The sequence below is a fragment of the Pyrus communis genome, chromosome 17 (assembly GCF_041283825.1).
Source record: "Pyrus communis isolate YQ-2024b chromosome 17, ASM4128382v1, whole genome shotgun sequence".
Taxonomy (NCBI): domain Eukaryota; kingdom Viridiplantae; phylum Streptophyta; class Magnoliopsida; order Rosales; family Rosaceae; genus Pyrus; species Pyrus communis.
This window is the reverse complement of record NC_142581.1, coordinates 9397738-9416328: the sequence shown is the minus strand read 5'-3', so window position 1 is coordinate 9416328 and position 18591 is coordinate 9397738. Positions and strand designations below refer to the sequence as shown.

At 37.7% G+C, this 18591-nt stretch overlaps 1 protein-coding gene and 1 pseudogene across 11 annotated transcripts; both read right to left on the bottom strand.

The window, feature by feature from the left end:
* Positions 1–1187: 1187 nt before the first annotated feature.
* Positions 1188–7313, bottom strand: LOC137708008 (protein FAR-RED ELONGATED HYPOCOTYL 3). 11 transcript variants are annotated; one of them, XM_068446969.2, is made up of 10 exons: positions 6880–7313; positions 5388–5546; positions 3049–5265; positions 2907–2963; positions 2572–2640; positions 2404–2472; positions 2245–2313; positions 2104–2154; positions 1921–2017; positions 1188–1850 (listed from the first exon to the last, which is right to left on the bottom strand). In XM_068446969.2, the coding sequence occupies exons 2-9, from the start codon at positions 5388–5390 to the stop codon at positions 1961–1963; spliced, it is 2592 nt and encodes an 863-aa protein (XP_068303070.2). In that variant the 5' UTR covers positions 5391–5546; positions 6880–7313; the 3' UTR covers positions 1188–1850; positions 1921–1960. The 11 variants fall into 11 exon arrangements, with proteins under 11 accessions (XP_068303070.2, XP_088544869.1, XP_088544867.1 ...); XM_088688743.1 differs by having other exon boundaries at positions 6895–7313; XM_088688741.1 differs by having other exon boundaries at positions 2104–2148; positions 6880–7073.
* Positions 7314–13914: 6601 nt separating this feature from the next.
* On the bottom strand, positions 13915–14775 carry LOC148689412 (uncharacterized; annotated as a pseudogene).
* Between the last annotated feature and the right edge of the window lie 3816 nt (positions 14776–18591).

The following is an 18591-nucleotide window of genomic DNA, read 5'->3' as shown; positions in this document are numbered from 1 at the left end:
GGGCCTCGCCTTTAACCACGTCAGCATTTAACAGAGAAATTAACAGAAAAACTGACAAAGGTCTGACATTGGAACAAATTTGTAAGATGAGGTATGACATTGTCATTTTTAAAAGATAAGGTATGATAGTGTCGTTCGACCCATAGTTGAGGTAGTTTTGTGTAATTTACCCTATAAATTATATAATCAAAACCGTTCAATTTTTTAATTTTCATTTGAAGATTATGTCTATAAAAAAATCATTCAAATCCAAAATCGTTTAGTCATCCAAATATATGGAATAAATAGACGATTTATCATAAGTATGTTACTTGGTACTCACGTAGTTTAAATTCTACCAAATTATTGTAATGCTTCAGTTAAACATAAACTCATCAGACAACTCCAATAGTTGGGTTAAAGATAAACCTCTCCCCAAACCTTCTCAAACAATTGGACCTAAAATAAGTTTTGAGTGAAATAGTTTTTTGGGCAAATACGGGCCGGCCAAGATTTCGGCCTAGGTTGAAGCGCACGTGGATGCGCCTAGAAAATTGGAGAACTCATAGGACAGACGCACCCAACATGCAGAAACACTAACAACGGGTGGGGCTCACGCTGACATCATTGTCGGGCACCTTTATGAAAAGTTATTCCCATCTCAATAAACCAATTTCTACATTTATGAAAAGTTATTCTCATCCCGATAATCCAATTTCTTCTTTCCACTATTTGGATGAGAATAACTTTTCAAAAATATAGACCACCAAGGGTAAATACCATCAGTTAAGTAGTAACTTAGCTCATGTTTATTACTATTTATCTTGTACCTCCATTCGAGTGGCCATCCATTGACGACGTCATCGAATGAGAAGAAGACCAAAAACTTTGACATCGTTGTTTGATCTAATAACGCCGAAGAATGCATGCCAATACAAGTGTTGTAAGACACTACAGCCTCGAGAACGATGGATGACCTGTTATGATGGATTTTAATTTAATTATACAGATTAACAAGAGTAGGAGAATTGTTCTGCATTGCATTCATACATTTCATTTTATATGTGTATTTAATTACTCATTGATAATTGAATATTGTTAATTATCTGTGTTGCAACAATATAATTTTTTTAAGAAGCTTTTATAATAGCTTTCTGGCTTTTGTAGCTAAAAATTAACTAAAAAGTGTGGTTCAAAAGCTCTTAAACAAGTCAAAATGGTGTTACTCCCCTATTTGGTTTAATATTGACCTTCCAATTGTTTCTCCAAGATATAAAGTTTTACGGACTCGTGAGTGTCTGAGTCCAAATCTCATGAACGATACTAATAAACCTCTCATTTCCCAACTGTCTTTGATTTTTGGAGTAAAAAGAAATGCTTATGGAACGGGCTCACAAGCCGAAAGAGAATCTGCTTTAGGCTTTTTTGGAAAGAAGCAAGATTCAAAGTAAGACACCAACACACCCAATTCATCCAAAACAAAAAATTACAAAGTGAAAATATGAAAATTTCACTTGGCAATTTTGCTTGCATCCTCACTATGTTAGCTTGTGCGCAGCAGAAGCAGAGCAATCAGTCAATAGAATTTTGACTAGAGATAAGTTAGCTCTGATCTCAACTGACCCTGTTGAGGCTAAGCAATCAGAGGTACAATAATACAACATCCTTTACAGAGGATATGAACCCTGCTCAAATTTCCATCCTGCTTCCGAAAAGACCGCATACGAAATAGTTAACAACACCCTACTCTCTCTTGTCCTATTTTACAGGTAACAAATGAGGAAGTTGTCCATCGTGATCCCTCTGTCCGCAAGGTATGATACATTTCACTTTTCTTTACATAGAGATTATCTTCAAAGGATCTCCTTTACCTACGGAATAATTATTTATTCAGTTCCACTTTTTCAAGTAAAACTTTGGCTGACATCCAAGGAAAATTACCTTTTCACATGCAAGATACCAACACTGAGCAATGTGTTCCTTAAGCATGTCTGGATGCATCCTCCTGCAATGGAGTGGTTCTTACATTGGGGTCATCCTGGCACGAGGAGAAAACAAATGTAAGCTAAGCTAAGCAAAATGCATAATTTAGGAAAGTATTAGTACCATGTCTAGCAAACTAACCCGAATTCCATAAGCAAAACCAGCTGGAGTTCTGAAAAAATCCATCTGTCCCTGCAAGCACAACGCCGCAAATTATAAAATGCAACCATTTGAACATGGTCCTAGGCTGGATATTTTCGTTATCATGATAGGGTACTGTACCAGCCCGTGCATGCTTTGCTGAGCACTGTAATAACCGTCATGACTTGGGGCTATAGAGTTCAGTTGTCCCTGCAAGTATTAAAACCAGGTCCAAGTTATATTCATGTAGTTTGCGATATTGCTAGTGTTTTTCTACTCATTTTAATAGTTATGACTTACAAGCCCCTGAATGGTCTGTTGATTCCCATAGTAGTTATCCCGTGTAGGCGCCATTAGATTCAATTGTACCTGACAAAAAGGAGGCAAAGGATGAAAATACGAAAAACAATAAAATAAATAAAAAGAATCATAGACAATTTGTTATTAGTACAAGATATGGTCTCATACCATTCCTTGCACATTCGGTTGGGCACCATAATAGCCATCAAGGGTTACTGTTCTTGAGGTCAATTTCTCCTACAAAATAAGATTCTAATTACAAAATATTGCCATGGTCAAATAAGTGTAAGAAAATTTTACTTGAGGTTCACTAATTTACTACACAATTTTCCCACATGCGATGCCAGATTTACCTGGGCACACCAATCTTGCGTGACCAGATTCATAATATTGTTTCAAAATGAATATGCGTATCCCAGATTAGGATACCAATTGATGCAAGTGATATAAAACAAATATTTATTTTTCAAAAAAGCTAAAAATAATAATAGAAGAAGACAAACCATTTGTTGCAAGCTGTCTTGTGCACCAACAGCCATAACCTCCGGCTCAGAGTTCACCTGCTATTTGATTAGAATGTTACCCTTAAATAAAAGTTACAAAACTATAATGAGCATTACAATTTAGTCACTATCAAGAACATACCTTTCTTTTCTTCGTCGGATTCTTTTTCTTGTTTGTCTTGCTGCTCATACTTCTATTTTGGTTATCATCTTCAATGCAAAGCAGGCCATGAGTGACTGATGTGCCAGCTTCTAACAGACTCTTACTAGAATTATTTACACTCACACAATTTCCAAAAGCTTCTTCTAGTGCACGGCATGCAACACTGTAACTCTCCTGAGATAGAGTTCCTTCCTCAATCACTTTCATTGCCCGTTGACATAAATCATTAAACTTTTGCACCCTGGATAGTACAATGTCGGATTCTTCTCCCACAAAATGCTGGCTCTTTGCATCTTTTGTCCAACGTTTTAATACATATTGTGATGGGATTGCAGATAGGCCACATATTTGGAGAACAATCAATGCATGCCTACAAAGATAACCTTTATATTCAAATAAGCAGCATACACAAGAAACCTCCGTCTTCATTTCATTCCATGTTACGATGAAATCTTGATTCTTTTCAAAATCTACCACGTTGAAAATAGTGCTCGTCTCATCTTGTCTTTCCCGTTTAGGGTGACAAGCAACTGCACCTAAAACCTCACCTTGAATTTTCTTGAATACTGCATGTGTGTACAGCCCTGAGACGCTCTTCTCCAAAGGTGAAGGAGATCTCAATGTTGGAGGTTTGTTCCATGTATCATAATCTGCTTTGGCTTCCTCATCATACCTATCTTGTAGAATTGCTTCGTACTGTTTCAGGAATTCTTGAACAGTGGTCTTCTTATGCACATACTTGTCAAAAAAGGAGTTCACACTCTCAGATCGCTGAACTGCAGACATCCCAGCCAAACAAAGATCCCTCATGTACGTTGGTACCCACTGTTTTCGATCTTCATACAACAACTGAATCCATTCATCCTCTTTCAGTTCAAATTTCCCAAGAATTTTCCACCATCTTTTTTCAAACTCTTCATTTGTAGACGACCTGTGGATGCACTTTTCAAATTTTGCCATAAAATTTTCATGCTGTTTAATCACATGGCCAAGATTTTCAGAAACCTTCCCCAAAATATGCCACAAACAAAAACAATGATAAGCACTTGGAAAGACCTCTGCGATTACTGGTTTTATCGACTTGTCATGGTCAGTGATTATTACTTTTGGAGCTTGTCCACCCATAGCTTTCAACCACGTCTGCATTAGCCAAGAAAAAGTTGCTGTACTTTCATCTGATACCAAAGCACATCCTAGCAGCACGAACTGATAGTGTTGATTCACTCCAACAAATAAAGCAAGAGGCATTTTATATTTGTTCCTAACGTAGGTAGTATCAAAAGATACTATATCACTGAAATTGATGTAGTCATGCCTACTTTTGGCATCAACCCAAAACAAACTCTTCAGCCGTTGGTCTTCTCCCAGATCTATAGAATAGAAGAAGTTGGAATTCATATTCTGCATCTGCGTGAAAAACTCGAGCAAAATCTTCAAATCTCCTGCCTCTAATGCCAAATTCCTACCTTTATCAAAAGGATTTTTGGAATCACTTTTTAGACCAACCACATTTTTGTATTCAGCAAACTGTCTAGCCATTGCAGCGTACATTTTTCTTGTCTGTTCACTGACTGCTTGGGCTGGTAAAAGCTCGTGGTTATGCTCCTTCACAAAATTATGTATAACCCATTTACCATCTGGTCGTCTCTTCACATGCATCGAAGCTTTGCAGTCTGTCTTTGAACATGAACGCCGACCAGTCGGATTTTCTGGGTCTTGCTTGTTCTGTCTGGCACGTGGTCTATTATACGATTTGTCATACTCGCGCTTGGTCCCATATCTAGAACAAGCAAATTTTGCATCAATAAATTCTCTCGATGTCTTTGAACGGCGGCTGTTTTGGATTGCGGTGTTGAACCCCATAGACCGAGCATACTCCTGATAAAAAGAGTATGCTTCCCCATGTGATTCAAACTCCATACCAAAAAGCGGCTCAAGATTTGTATCCTCTTTAAACACTACAATATCTGGTGTAGGAGAATTCAAATCCCCGCCATCTTCAGCAAGTACTTCATCTCCAACATCCTCAATGTTTCCACTCTCTATATGTCCGTTGTGCACTTTTTCTTCATGTTCCAACATGTTATCAATTTCATGAGGCTCTTCATCTTCTTTGTCATGCTCACCAGAAGGTAGCCGTAGATCAATGTCCATGGTGAGGTTATTTAATTTTAACTGGTTGCTATCGGAAAACATCTGAAACAAAGAAAAGACAACAGTTGGCAGTAAATCAAATAATGATTAAACTTACAAACTCTGAAGAATAATAACGAACAAAAATTCACTTTCCTAATTAAAGTAAGAAAAGAGTTACAAACCATTTTGGAAGTTCAAAGCACTATTAAGTTATTAACAAACAGCTCCAACTAGATTGTATTGCCTTGTCAATGTGAATACTACGACGACATCCTCCTCTTCCAACATAAGGGAGCAGTATCACCTCCCATGATATCTTATATGCTGTTATAAAGCTTTGGCTGGAAAAAAGAAAAAAAAAAAACAAGAAAAAGAAAAAACTAACACGCATTAATCATACATGATTGGAAATTTCAAAGAAAGAGCCAATTGAACCACTACCACACGTTAAAATCATGATGCTTCAAAAGTTTTAGGTGATTATCAAAGATAGCAATTGTGCCTGGGAAAATGTTTTTAACTATTAGTTCCAACAAATAATATTAAGAATTGTGTATGATTCACGTAGTCAGTTACAGGTGTGAGAATTTTCTGTTCAACACAGGTATTTACGTATTTTGAGAATCCAGCTGCCATATCCTTATTGATACCATATCCTATTCACAGAGGTATTCAAGACCGCCAAGGTGAAGTATTTAACCTAACATACCAGAACAGTGTGGTAAGGCACCTTCTTGAGGCATAAGGTGTTGTTCTGAACTCGTCAGAATGCCACAAAACAAAACTTGAAAATGAGAAGAAATGGGGCTATCATTTATCTATCACGTAAAAAATTCATCTAGGACCACAAACATGTATATCAACATAAAAAACTGGCAAACATGTATATCAACTTCACGAAAACAAAAAATTCACCATCTAAACGTCAAGAAACATTCTACAATGGTCTAAATAAGAGCAATACAGTGTTCATTTCTACCACATATGTGATAGTGTGTTGACACAAATAAAAGAGTTTCAGCTACACTTGGCAGCAGATAAGAGAGGCTTTTCTATATTTTGAAGTGCAAGATACACACACAATCCAAACGAAACCCGATCAAACTCACATGCCCGTTCCACATCCCGGTTCATCGTACAATTTCTAAACTTGCAATTAAACTCCCAAAAGTATAGACCATCAAGTCATGAGCTTTAAAACCGAAATAACTCGGAATTGGGAAATCATACTTTACATGCTAATAATACTACTCAAGCTCCAAAATGCGCAACAGTGCACGTCCACTTAGGATTGCAACCAAACTAAACCAAGCCTCTTCATCAAATAAAGAATTCCCAACTACTCAAACGTACAATTTTTTTTAGCTGAATTCAACACGCTGGAAAATTACTCAGAGAAATGAGCCAACTTTTGCATACAATTTTGTACTAAAAATTAACTACTTGATACCAACTCCTCAGCTTTCAATCCCATTTCATTAATTTAATGTCAAATGCAAGAAAAATCCCAAATTCAAATCCCAAATTGCACACCAACAAATCCAACAGAAAACAAACTCAAAAGAAGAATTTAGAACATTGAATTGATTCAGTAACAAGAAGAGAGATGGATGTAGATTGTAGAGAAAGAGAAAGAGAGAGGGGGGGGAGAGAGAGAGAGAGAGATTACAAAACCTCTTCCCGTATTACATATGGAGGAAGCAGGAGGAGGACGCTTCGATCTGCAACTGCGAAGGAAGATGATCGCACACGCGAGGGGGAGGAGCGAGTGGCCAATTACGAAGCTCCTTTAATTTTGGCCCCAATTTGTCTCTGTTTTAGGGTTTCAAAATCGACCCCAGTTCAATCTGACTCTCACTTCGTCCCACTCGCTGCCTCTCTTCCGCCTTTTATTTATGTCCCGGACCGTCGTAGCCACACGTGTCGCGCGTGCCGGCCCCTCGTGCTGTTGATGTCATTGTGCGACTACCGACCGAGCTGATCTCCGGATGTGGGTCCCGCTTTTACGCATACGTTATGAGCTGAGTGTGCGCGTATCACGCGTGGCTGCCCGCCCGACAAAGTCACTCGTCAGCTGCTCTCTCAGCTGTCTTGCTCTCTCTTTCTCTATTTTCTTCCACGTTCTTTGACTATTTATCACAAATTTATTTCATTTTGTTGATTTAAAGTAATTTTTCCATTGTTATGTAACTACATTCTAATACTAATGAAAATGACTTAAAAATTTTGAGCATGTTTACGTATCCATAATCAGAATGAGAATGTAGAATTGAATTCTGATTATGGAGTACTCTAATGTTTACTAAATATAGAGGAATCAAAAAAGCAGTGGGGCCCACACAAATTTTGGAATTCAATTCCTTGTATTGGTGGAATTGGATTCCTTAGATATGGGTGGTAATCCAATTCCGGATTGTTTGGGCAATCGAAATGACACTTTTGTGCCTTTTGTGCCCTCACTTACTTTTTTTTATTTCCAAGACCATCCTTTATAAAGCCATTAAAGTATATAAAATATTTGATTTGGAATAAGGGCATTTTAGTAATCATACTAGTTTATATTCCAATTCTGGTGAATTAGCAAACAACTTTATGTAATTCTATTCCGATTCCAGAACATTTAAGTAAACAGCTTCAACAGGAATCCTATTCTGACTTCTTCTTATTCCAACTCCTCCTCAATTCAATTCCTCATATTTTCATTACCGTTACGTAAACGCGTCATTTGAGTTTTAACGATAAGGATAAAATAAAGGGTAAAGTGAATAGTACCAAGATTGACTTTTTAGTGTAAAAATGTGACTTTTCGTTAAAGTGAATAGTACCGCGGGCTTTTTGTTAAAACTCTCATGATTTTTCTCTTCACATCTCCCTCTAACGCTCCCTCCTCTTAGCCTCTCCTCGCTCCTTAACCCTTTAACCCTTCTCCCGTCCACTCATTTCGCAACCTTCATTTTGCCTCACTATTCTTCTGCAACCCCTCCCCCCTTATCACTTTCTCTCTGGTATTTGGTGCTACCCATCACCTTCTTCCCCTAATCTTCTGTGGGCAACCAAATTTTTCCGACATTGTTGAAGTCCTCCGACCGATTCTCGAGATTTATTGTCGTACAAGGATTCCTCTCGTGTCTGGGGATAGATCTACGAACTTGGGTTGGTGTTTGTTTGGTTGATTGGTGGGTTAGACCCTCCCTCTATGGTGCACTCTTTCAATTTTGTGGCTCTCTTCGTCTGTGTTGTGGTGGCATCTCCCTACGATTAAGTTGCTGATGGCGAGGGGTTTATGCAATGGTGTCATGCCCTTCGAAGGTTTTTTCGTTTTTTCAGATTTGTGATGTTTCTGTCTCCTGGGTGGAGTTAGATGTTGGGTGTTCTTGGCAACGACTTCCTGGGTGCCCACATTTGGCGTGCATATCTATTGTTGGAATTTTTCTCGATGATTTGGGCTATCCGAGGGCTTTGCCCTTGGAACTGTCGTTTCAGCCCTATTTGGGTTCGTCATGGTGGTGGGATTTGGCGGTGCAGCATTGTCAGTGGTTTTGGCCTAGCAACCCCTCTGCCATCCATGTTGTTTATCACTAATCTTACTACCATTGCGACCCACACTGGTCGGTGGAAATTCTGGTGGGTTTTGGTGTTAACATGTCTTATGCAGGTTTATGGGTTGTGGTGGCGTTTCAACAATGATGACGGTTTTGACTCCAACCTTATGGGTGTCGTCTCAGCTACAGCTGGCGTCCTGCAGCTCCTGCCAACTCTGCACGTGCCTCTGCAAGCCATGCCTCTTGCTAATTCTACACTTGTTTCTCCACTGTGGACATGTCAATTATCTTGTTTTTTACTCTAGGTCCTTTTGTTTTTTGTCTGTTTTGCTTTGTCAAGATGATTGTGCCGCTACGATATTTTTGTAGCCTTGCTAATTGCAATGGCTTTTGTGAGGGTTTAGGTGTTTGGTATGTCACGTCTCGTCTATGTGACATATCTACCTTGTGACTTCTCGTTCTATTGGTATGGTTTATGGGGTGACTGTATAGGAGTTTTAAATTATTTGTGTTTTGTGCTAATTACCTCCAGATCAAGAAATTGATCACTAGAGCATTTATACCCATTTGGCACCCTTGTAATTGGTTGTTTGTGGCAGTGAAACTTTATCACTTCTATCAAAAAAAAGAAGTGATAGGTCTTAGGTTCGATTCCTGCCAAAGTTGAATTTGAACCACATTATTAAGTCCATTATGAGGTTTAGTCCCTGCCCCCTTAGTGTATAGAAAATATTGTTAAAAAAAAATTGAATTTACTACATATATGGATATGATATGTCCATGTCATGTTAATTAATGACTTTTTCTTATTTTGAGTACATCAATATTTTTACACTAAGGGGAGAGGAGTTTGGCAAAGCCACACAATGAGCAGCTTAATTTGGTATTGAATTCGCCATTCAGGAAATTCGAACCTAAGACCTCTTACTTTCAAGTGACGAGAAATACCACCAGACCGTAGTACTGAGCGACATGATTTTTTCTTTTTGAATGTTTATTTTGTACATCCTTTGAATTGTCAACGAGCTCCATGTCACCTTACAGTTTAACGTTAATTCTCGTGCCAACATTATAAATATCGTGTTAAAAACATGAGGTGTTAAGAGAGTCTATGAGGAGTACCTCTTTTGATGGAGTTTCCTTAACATTTCTCTTACCACATAAGATGGTATAATATGTGGTTCTCTCGCATTGCTCATTAATAAATAATACTTTAAAAATGTGCGACAGTACATCATGTGGCTTGTGTTTCTGGTATCCTTCTATTATTTGATGCATGTTGATGGATTTAGTATAATAATATAGTTGGACAATGAATATTAAGGGTGGGAGTCGGATTGAGTTACACAATGGGCGAACAATAACTTATTATCAAAGTCATGATTTATGATTTATGATTAGGTGTATGAAGTGCAGTAGAGAAAAATGATCGTAACTTTATCATAATACTTAACTCATCAACTCCTCTTCCTCGCCAATTGAGCTAACCTTAAAACTTATCACGATTTTTGTTTTTGCAATAGATTTTTTTGTTTTGTTTCCTTTAGGTAAAAATAAAAAGAAGAGTGTACATTTTTGTGTTTTTGTAAGTACACATGCATACGAGTTGGGCTTCTCCGTCTTCATGAATTTTTTTAGGGTTCCCAAAACTCAATTTTACCTGAAAATCCATTGGGAATTAAGTTCTTGTCTTTCAACATACTTCTAGTAGTTTTTGCCATACATGTCCATGAATGCTGCATTTCACTTTCCAGCCACTCTTTTTCCTTGAAGATTTATGGGGTTGCCAATGAATGTCAAAGTCCATTCTCTCGATCTAGAATTCTTCAAATTCAAGTGTGAGTGAATTAAATTTTGAAAGTCTAGAGCTTTGAACATTCCTAAATCCTAACCACTTATCTTTTCCACCCATAATTGAAATTTGACAAAATTGTCCCAGTAATTGCAGATATAGAAATGCCTGAGCAAAAGGGCTCACCCTTCATAAATTAGAATCTCCACCGTCCAATTTTATGGAGATTTCTTCAAACTATACTGCTATATATATTCACATTTGGAAAAGCTTCACAGTTCCTTCTTTGATTCCCAAGGACCACTAAGTATTTATTTAATTGGCCAAATTTTTTTGTGGTTCCTGTGGTGATACGGCATTTTTAAAGTGACCTTTGTGGTGAAAAAACTTATAATTAAACTCTCGTGGTGAGCCTTGTTAGCAATTGAGGTCCAAATCCAAACTTCCATTAGTCTTCCGTTAAATAAACTCACGTGACTATCACGTGGAGGGTCAAATTCATCATTTTAATTCAAATTACATCTTATTCCATGGACATCTAGTATGAGTTAGTGTTTAAGGGAAATAAGATTTCACATAAAATAAGCTTGAATGCAAAGAGTGAAACAAAACCTGTAAAACCACATCAATGGCTAGGAGAAGAGGTGAAAGTGAAGTCGTGCCTAATTTCTCAGGTATGATTTAATTTCGTTTGGAAATCATAATACTTCTAATAAAATATTGTTTTTTTCAATGACAACGCGTCTTTTATCATGAGTTAGAGTCTTAGTCTGTCTTAAATTTTCATTCTTGTATCAATTTGTACCAGTCCAAATGCATATATGCCTTTCAATTTTGTCTTTAATTGGTAGTGTGGTTTGATGCACGCCGTAGTCAGCCAATACACAACCTTTCAATTTTTTTTCTTGATCTTCCTTGAATTTTAGTTATTTAAGTTTCTTACACTCTTGAAATTCATATGCGGAGGGCAGACGTGAAAATTGAATTTTCTGCAATACCTTTCACCCATTGTCTTTAATTCTTTAATTACGCAATGCACATCACCTGTCTAAATGCATAAATACTTTAATGCTTTTCCCCCGTTGTCTTTAATTCTTTAAGTTATTCTTGTAAATTATCCCTCCTTTTCACTTGTTTCAATTTGTTTTGTGCACTAGAATCAGATGCCAACTTTTTAACTCAATAAAAAAAACAAGTGTATATCATAACCCACCCAGAAAGAACAAGTGTATACCTAAGTCATACAAGATGTTTATGGAATAGGATGTAATTTGGATTGAAATGACGTATTTGACCGATCCATGTGATAGTCGTATGAGTTTATTTAACGAAAGACTAATGGAAGTTTGGATTTGGAATTCAATTGCTAACAAGGCTCACCACGAGGGTTTAATTAACAATTTTTTCATCGCAAGAGTCACATTGAAAGTGGCGTGTCACCACAGAGACCACAAAAATATTTAGGCCTATTTAATTTATTTATTTAATTAAGGTAAACCAGCATAAATTTGAATCCGACGAGATGAAGTTTTTGCTGAATTATCAAAAGCTACAGTTGCAAGTTTACCAACCTGATCAGTCCATTATACACTCACTAAACGCTTCTTTTAAATGATAAGCAAGCAAATGCAGCACAAGCAAGCTTTATATCAGCTAAAGTTTTTGTTCCTGTTATCGCAAGCAACACCTTAAACTCATACTTGGCATATGCTTTGATGTTCCATGATTCGCGGAAGCAAGGATGATCGTAAATTTCTTTCAGGTTTTGTGTCACAACAAAAAATACATGCATGCTATGTAAGCTACTCAGAAGATAGGTACCGTAGAATATGTTAAAAGCTCCATAAAGTTGAGTTCACCGCTCGCGGTTGGCTGCTTTTTGCATTGATTCCCAAATTTTTGGATGAAGAAGAAAACATGTTTAGAGAGAGGAAATTTTCTCGCAACTTGTAATAAAAGTTTGTCTTCGGTGGAGACCGAGAAGGGAGACAAGTTGGTTTATATTTCTGGGATTTGGGAACGGGATCCAGGTACAGAGTTTACCCTATTTGGACGAAGGAAATAAAATTGAAATTTAGATAAAAGTCAGAATTTATAAAATAACATGCACAGATTTTCTTGTTTAGATTCATAAACATAGAAATTTAGAATTTTAGCGTGGGAAAAGAACTTGGAATTTGGGACCTCTAATTCCCAAGTTTAAATTTTATGTAAATAAATGTCATGCATTTCCCAATTTCTAAGATGGAGAGTTTAAAAATAGCAATTTGTTATGGCTTATTCTATCTGACAAAGGGAAGGGGGCCGACAGCAAAGAGAGAAGAGAAAGATGTGTTTGTAGAAATGTGTAGAGGAATGTGTGTGTTTTCTCCCTATGTAGTGCCTTTATTTATAGTAATAAGAGGGAGAAGAAATCTTTCATCCCCAAGGAATACAAGTTCATATAGGAAGAATAACTAGAATAAAATCTAATCTAGGATTTACACAATCACACTTAAACTAGGATACGGCGCATCGCTATTCGTCCAAGGTGTCCTAAACGATCATGCCAAAGTGTAATTTCGTGGGCAGTCCCAGAGGTAGGGTCGACGACATAGTGACTCTCTATGGGGCGTATGGACGTAGTATATAGACCACTCGGGATACGCTTCATCTTCTTTAAAATACGCTTCCGGCCATATTCGTAGGAAGTTATGCACAGAAATTTAACTCTGTTTTCTACATAGGTTTCAGTGTAGTAATTATTATCTCTAATGTCCTTATAACTCAACAACGTTCTTCCGGAACGCGGAGAATAAAGTGTCTTATCAATGGTCAAAATTGTACCATTGGACAACATTATACGTACCTTACTGTATCCTTCGATTAGGTTGGATGGGCCTGAGAGAGTTGTCAGATGTGCATTCTTAGGTATGAAGTTAGTGAAAGAGATGCGTTCACGAAAAATGGTGTGCATGGTTGCACTATCTGCCAGACAACTAACTTTCTCACTAGTCATGCCTTGAATAAAAATTAGTTTGAATTGGTCACTTGCATAAAAGTTCTTAAAACAAATATCCATTCAAAATAATTTTAAGTATTCAAGGATGGAAATTATTTAAACTTAATATCCAAAAAACAAATCACCAACAGATAATCTAAACATAAAAGAAAACTGTTCAAAATTAACCAAAAAACAAGGAGGATTCGGCCACTACTGTGGAATTCGGCCCCAATGTCTAAATTTCAACAAGAAGAATAGTTTATGTCTAAAATTCTAATCTTCCATAGGTGTGGTATCCTCTTGAAAGTCAGAAACCTCTATCTTGATACTCTTCGATTCGTTCACTTGCACAAAGTTTGATTCAAACTTCTTACGACGAGAATGATATTCAGCTACAACCTTCTGAGGAGCTTGGCAAACACGAAACCAATGGTCATTTGAACCACAGCGATAACACATATCCGCATCCATGATTTCAAGTGCTTTGCCTTTATTCTTGAAGTTTGGGGCCTTGGGAGCGGGGTTAGGGCGTTTTGGGGCTTTGTTTCCTCCTTTAGAAGGACCTGGCTCTGTTGACCTTGATGGGGTGGCTTTTGGCCGCCCCTACCACGCCTCTTTTGGCGTTTTGGGCGTTCGTTCGTGCTATAGTGTGCTTCAGGCACATCAATCACCCTAGTAGGTCGAGTTTGATGATTCTTCATTAACAGGTGATTCTGTTTTTCAGCGAGAAGTAGAATAGAGATCAAATCCGAGAACTTAGTGAACTTCTGAGCTTCATATTGTTCATGCAGGACAATATTAGTAGCAGAGAATGTCGAATAGGTCTTCTCCAAAAGATCCTCTTTGGTCAAACTTTCGTTACAAAACTTGAGAATTGATCGAATTCGACAAACTTCAAAATTATATTCATTCATAGACTTAAAGTCTTGGAAGCACAAATGTTGCTAGTCATGTCTTGCTTTAGGCAATAAGATGTCCTTTTGGTGATCAAAATGATTAGCCAAAGCGACCTATAGTGCTCGTGGATCCTCATTGGCAAGGTACTTGGTTTGCAGCGCTTCATGAATATGTCTTTGGATGAAGATCATAGCAGTGACTTTCTCAGCTTCGCCAACTGGATTGTCCGTCTCATCTTAAATGGCGAAACGCAAGTTCTTTGCAGTAAGGTGAAGTTTCACATCTTGGACCCACTTGAGGTAGTTCCTTCCAAAGACCTCCAAACCAGTGTAGTCGAGTTTGTTCAAATTCGACATGTTCTTATCACAAAATATAGGACAAGATGTGATTAATGTAATAGAGAAAAAATCAATCCATTCACATAGGAGTAGAACATTCAGTTTTCTAATAGACATGTATTGGTTAAAATTTGCATGAAAAAGCTTCGGGTTTTCATGGGTGACGTTTTTAAGGAAAATTTCAGGTTTTCAAACATGGCATGTTTCTAGAAACTTCAGGTTTCGAAATAATTATGAACTCAAGTTCATAAGTTCCTGCAGACAAATGCAAATATAAATACATAAATATGCAACAAGAAAACATGCAAATAGAATTTCAGGTTTATAATTATAATTGAATTAATTATTTGGACTTCGGGGCAAATTTAAAGTGTGGGTGAAAAAATATAAAACCCAAATTGTCTAAAAAAAATAAACAATTTGAGCTCGAGGCCCAAAAGCATGGCTCAAAGCCCTCGAGTGGGCTGAGCAAATCTCAGCCGTGAGGTCCAGGGCCAGATTGGGTTGGAATTGTCTTGGGTGGGCTATAGGCCCAAGGCGAGGGAGAATAAAAAAAACAGGTCTGATCCAAGGGAGAGCCCATGAAAGGGCATATATCTGGTGCATCGGGGACACCATAAAACCTGGGCTGGTTTCATATTTTGGACTGGGCCACTTCAGGCGAGCACAATTAAGAAAATCCTTTTTTTTTCATCATTCGGGTCAGACTAATAGTTTGGGCTGCTGCAAGTGAGCCAAAAGAAGAAAAAGAAATAGGCCGAGGAAACAAAGCCTAATTGGGGTTGAGACCAAAGACACCTTAGCTGTAGTTGGGTGCACTCGTCAGGGAAGAAAACCGGCACCGCCGCTTCAAGCGGCTGTGTTTTGGGACAACAATGCTCGAGGTGAGTTTGTGGGTCAATGGGGACCACGAATATGAACGGAGATAGAGAAATCTTAACATTCTAACAACCAAACCCTAGAAAAAAATTTGAATAGAATTTTAAAAATTTCGATGAGGTTCGAGGGAATCTCTGTCAATCATTGTCGAGGACGAACTCCAGGTCGTAAAAAACGTTAACTCGTGGGCGAGGATTGGTTGCATGCCAATCTGCAATGGTGGAGATGCCATGGAAGGCATTGAGGTTTTTGGGTTTTCAAACCTGGAGCCCTCGGCTCCAGCTTGGGGTATTGCGGCTCGTCACGCCTTAGCCACACAGGTTGCAAGCCTGGGCGAGCAGCTCAAGGTCATGGGTTCAGAGAACCTTAGCGTTTTCCGATTTATATTTTTTTTTCTTTTTTCTTTTATTTTCAACTCAATTCAATGCATATTGAAATAAATAAATTAATGCATGGACATATATTTGATGCAATTCATAGCTATATCAAATTCACATAATTCAACAATTATGGATATAATACATACACAATTTATGTAGAATCTAAAATTCGAAAAATGTAAAGTTGGGTCATGCATTATGGTGAATGTTCAGGCTATCAGGGCTGCAAAAATATCAAGATAAAAACCGTTGTTTTGGAATAACCTGATTGCGTGATGATATGGATGAACTGGTTTGATGCAGAAAAATCTTCCATGTTAGATTCCTAAGTGTAGTGGTAGGAGCGTGCTGAACGTGTTATGGCCTATTTTATTTGACAAAGGGAAAGGGACTGGCAACAAAGAAAAATATGTGTTTGTAGAATTGTGTGCAGGAATGTATGTGTTTTTCCCTTACTTAGTGTCTTTATTTATAGTAATAAGAGGGAGAAGAAATCCTTCATCCCCAAGGAATACAAGTTCATATATGAAAGAATAATTAGAATCAAATCAAATCTAAACTTTTACACAATCACACTTAAATTAGGAAGTTTATAACATAATTCTGTATTCCATTTCATTGTTCTTTTAGGTTGATCAAACAAAAAAATTCATAAATGCTAAAAAATAAAATTCCGTCATTTCAATTTTTATCATTTTAAAATTTCTTAATAATTTAAAATTTTTTCATCCAAACATAATGTTAAGATTTTGCTTAATAAATCCTGATAAAATAAGAAGACTGGCATCGTAATCTAAGAGCAAGTCCAGCCCCGCACCAAGTGACTGGCACCAAGTGAAGAAAATGGCCCGGCACGCAGTGAATGAGCTCCAGCCCGCAAAAGTGACTGGCACCCAGCCCGTGCCAGTCAAGAGCCCATCCCAAAATGGACAGACCCAGAGGCCGGTCCGTTTCTTGGCGCGTGCACAACACGCGCTCCGCCTCGCGAGTAGCCGACAGCGTCTACAGGCAGTGGGGCCCGCGTGCAGGGCAAGTGGACTCAGTCTGTCAAAGGGCTACGTGGCCCTCTTCAGAGCTGTTGGATTTCCAACGGCTAGTTTTTGTAGGCCGTTGGATTTCCAATGGTAAAAAAAATTTAAATTTCACTTTTAAATTGGACCGTCCGATCACAGATCAACGGTCCACGTGTTTTTCACCAAAAATTTAAAAAAAAAAAAAAAAGGCCCAACGGTCAGAAATTTGACCGTTGGCCATGTGGCAGCGTGTTGGCTGTTGGATTTGATTATTTTTCAAATCCAACGGTCCAGATTAATTACAACATTAAAATTTATTAAAAATTAATTAAAAAATGTCAAAATTTTTTTAAAAAATACAGAAAAATTTTAAAAAATTAATTTTTTTTTCTATAAATACCTAACCCTCATCTTCCACCTTACACCACATTTCAATATTTTCTACACTTTCTACACTTTCTACATTTGAATATTTTGTACACTTTGAGAGAAAAAAATGACTTCGTGGAAGCTCAGTGAAGATGTTACGTTGTGTGAATGTTGGGTTCGCACTACTCATGACCCGATTACGGGTAATGAGATGGATAAGCGAGAAATGTGGAGTAAAATTACGAAATCGTTTTGCGATGTACATGGAAAAGATGCCAGATCTAGTCAAGGTCTTCAAGGTCATTGGAAAAAACTCAACGCATCCTTTACTTGTTGGAAAAACGCCCTCTCTCATGCTTCTGGTAATCTGCGTAGTGGGACAAGTTTAGCGGATGAGGTAACAATATTTTTATTTATTTATATGCATTCCACCCACATCAATATTTTAATTTATTTAATTTCTTATGTAATTTTTATGTAATATGCATTCCATGCCCATCAATATTTTATGTAATTTCTATGTAATTTCTTATGTAATTTATATGCATTCCACGTCCATCAATATTTTAATTTATTTATTTGTGTTACACTCGTATTTTTTAATACTATCTTATCCCACATTTTTATAGACACTACAAGCACAAGCATTCTACAATGCAAATAACCATAACAAATCATTCAACAAATGGGAATGTTGGCAAATTGTCAAAGATTGCCCTAGATACAAAATTGTGGCAACCGGTCCAGAAGTTGTCATGCACGGTATGGGTCTACACAGTTCGCCAGAAGCAGACACAGCCGAACAAGAAGCCAACACATTTGAAGACACGGAAGGGACGCCTGAACAAGTGTCAGAGACCCAACCGACTCGTCAGTCCCTCAGGCCTCAAGGTAAAAAGGAATCAAAGAAAAAAGGTAGTTCTTCCAAAAATGACTACACTAAATATATGGAGGAACTTACTCGTCAAGGTGAACTGAACATGGCATGGGAAAAGGCTAGAGATGAGGAAAAAGCTGCTGCTATGGCAGCAATTATTGCAGCTACTGAGGCTCGTGATGCGGCGGCTGAGAGACAAAGAGAAATAGTTAATCGAGAGAACGAGACGATTAGAGAAGCACTTCATCGAGAGAATGAGATGCTTAGAGAAGAAAGGATGGCTCAAACAGATCGTGACACTATGAACAAGTCTCTA

What these genes read in the sequence shown, in the direction of transcription:
- LOC137708008 (XM_068446967.2), bottom strand. An exon ending in AAGACAGCTTGCAACAAATG is followed by an intron (nt 2,641 to 2,906) that starts GTTTGTCTTCTT and finishes CTTATTTTGTAG; the next exon opens with GAGAAATTGACCTCAAGAAC. An exon ending in GTTTTGCTTATGGAATTCGG is followed by an intron (nt 2,018 to 2,103) that starts GTTAGTTTGCTA and finishes TCCTCGTGCCAG; the next exon opens with GATGACCCCAATGTAAGAAC.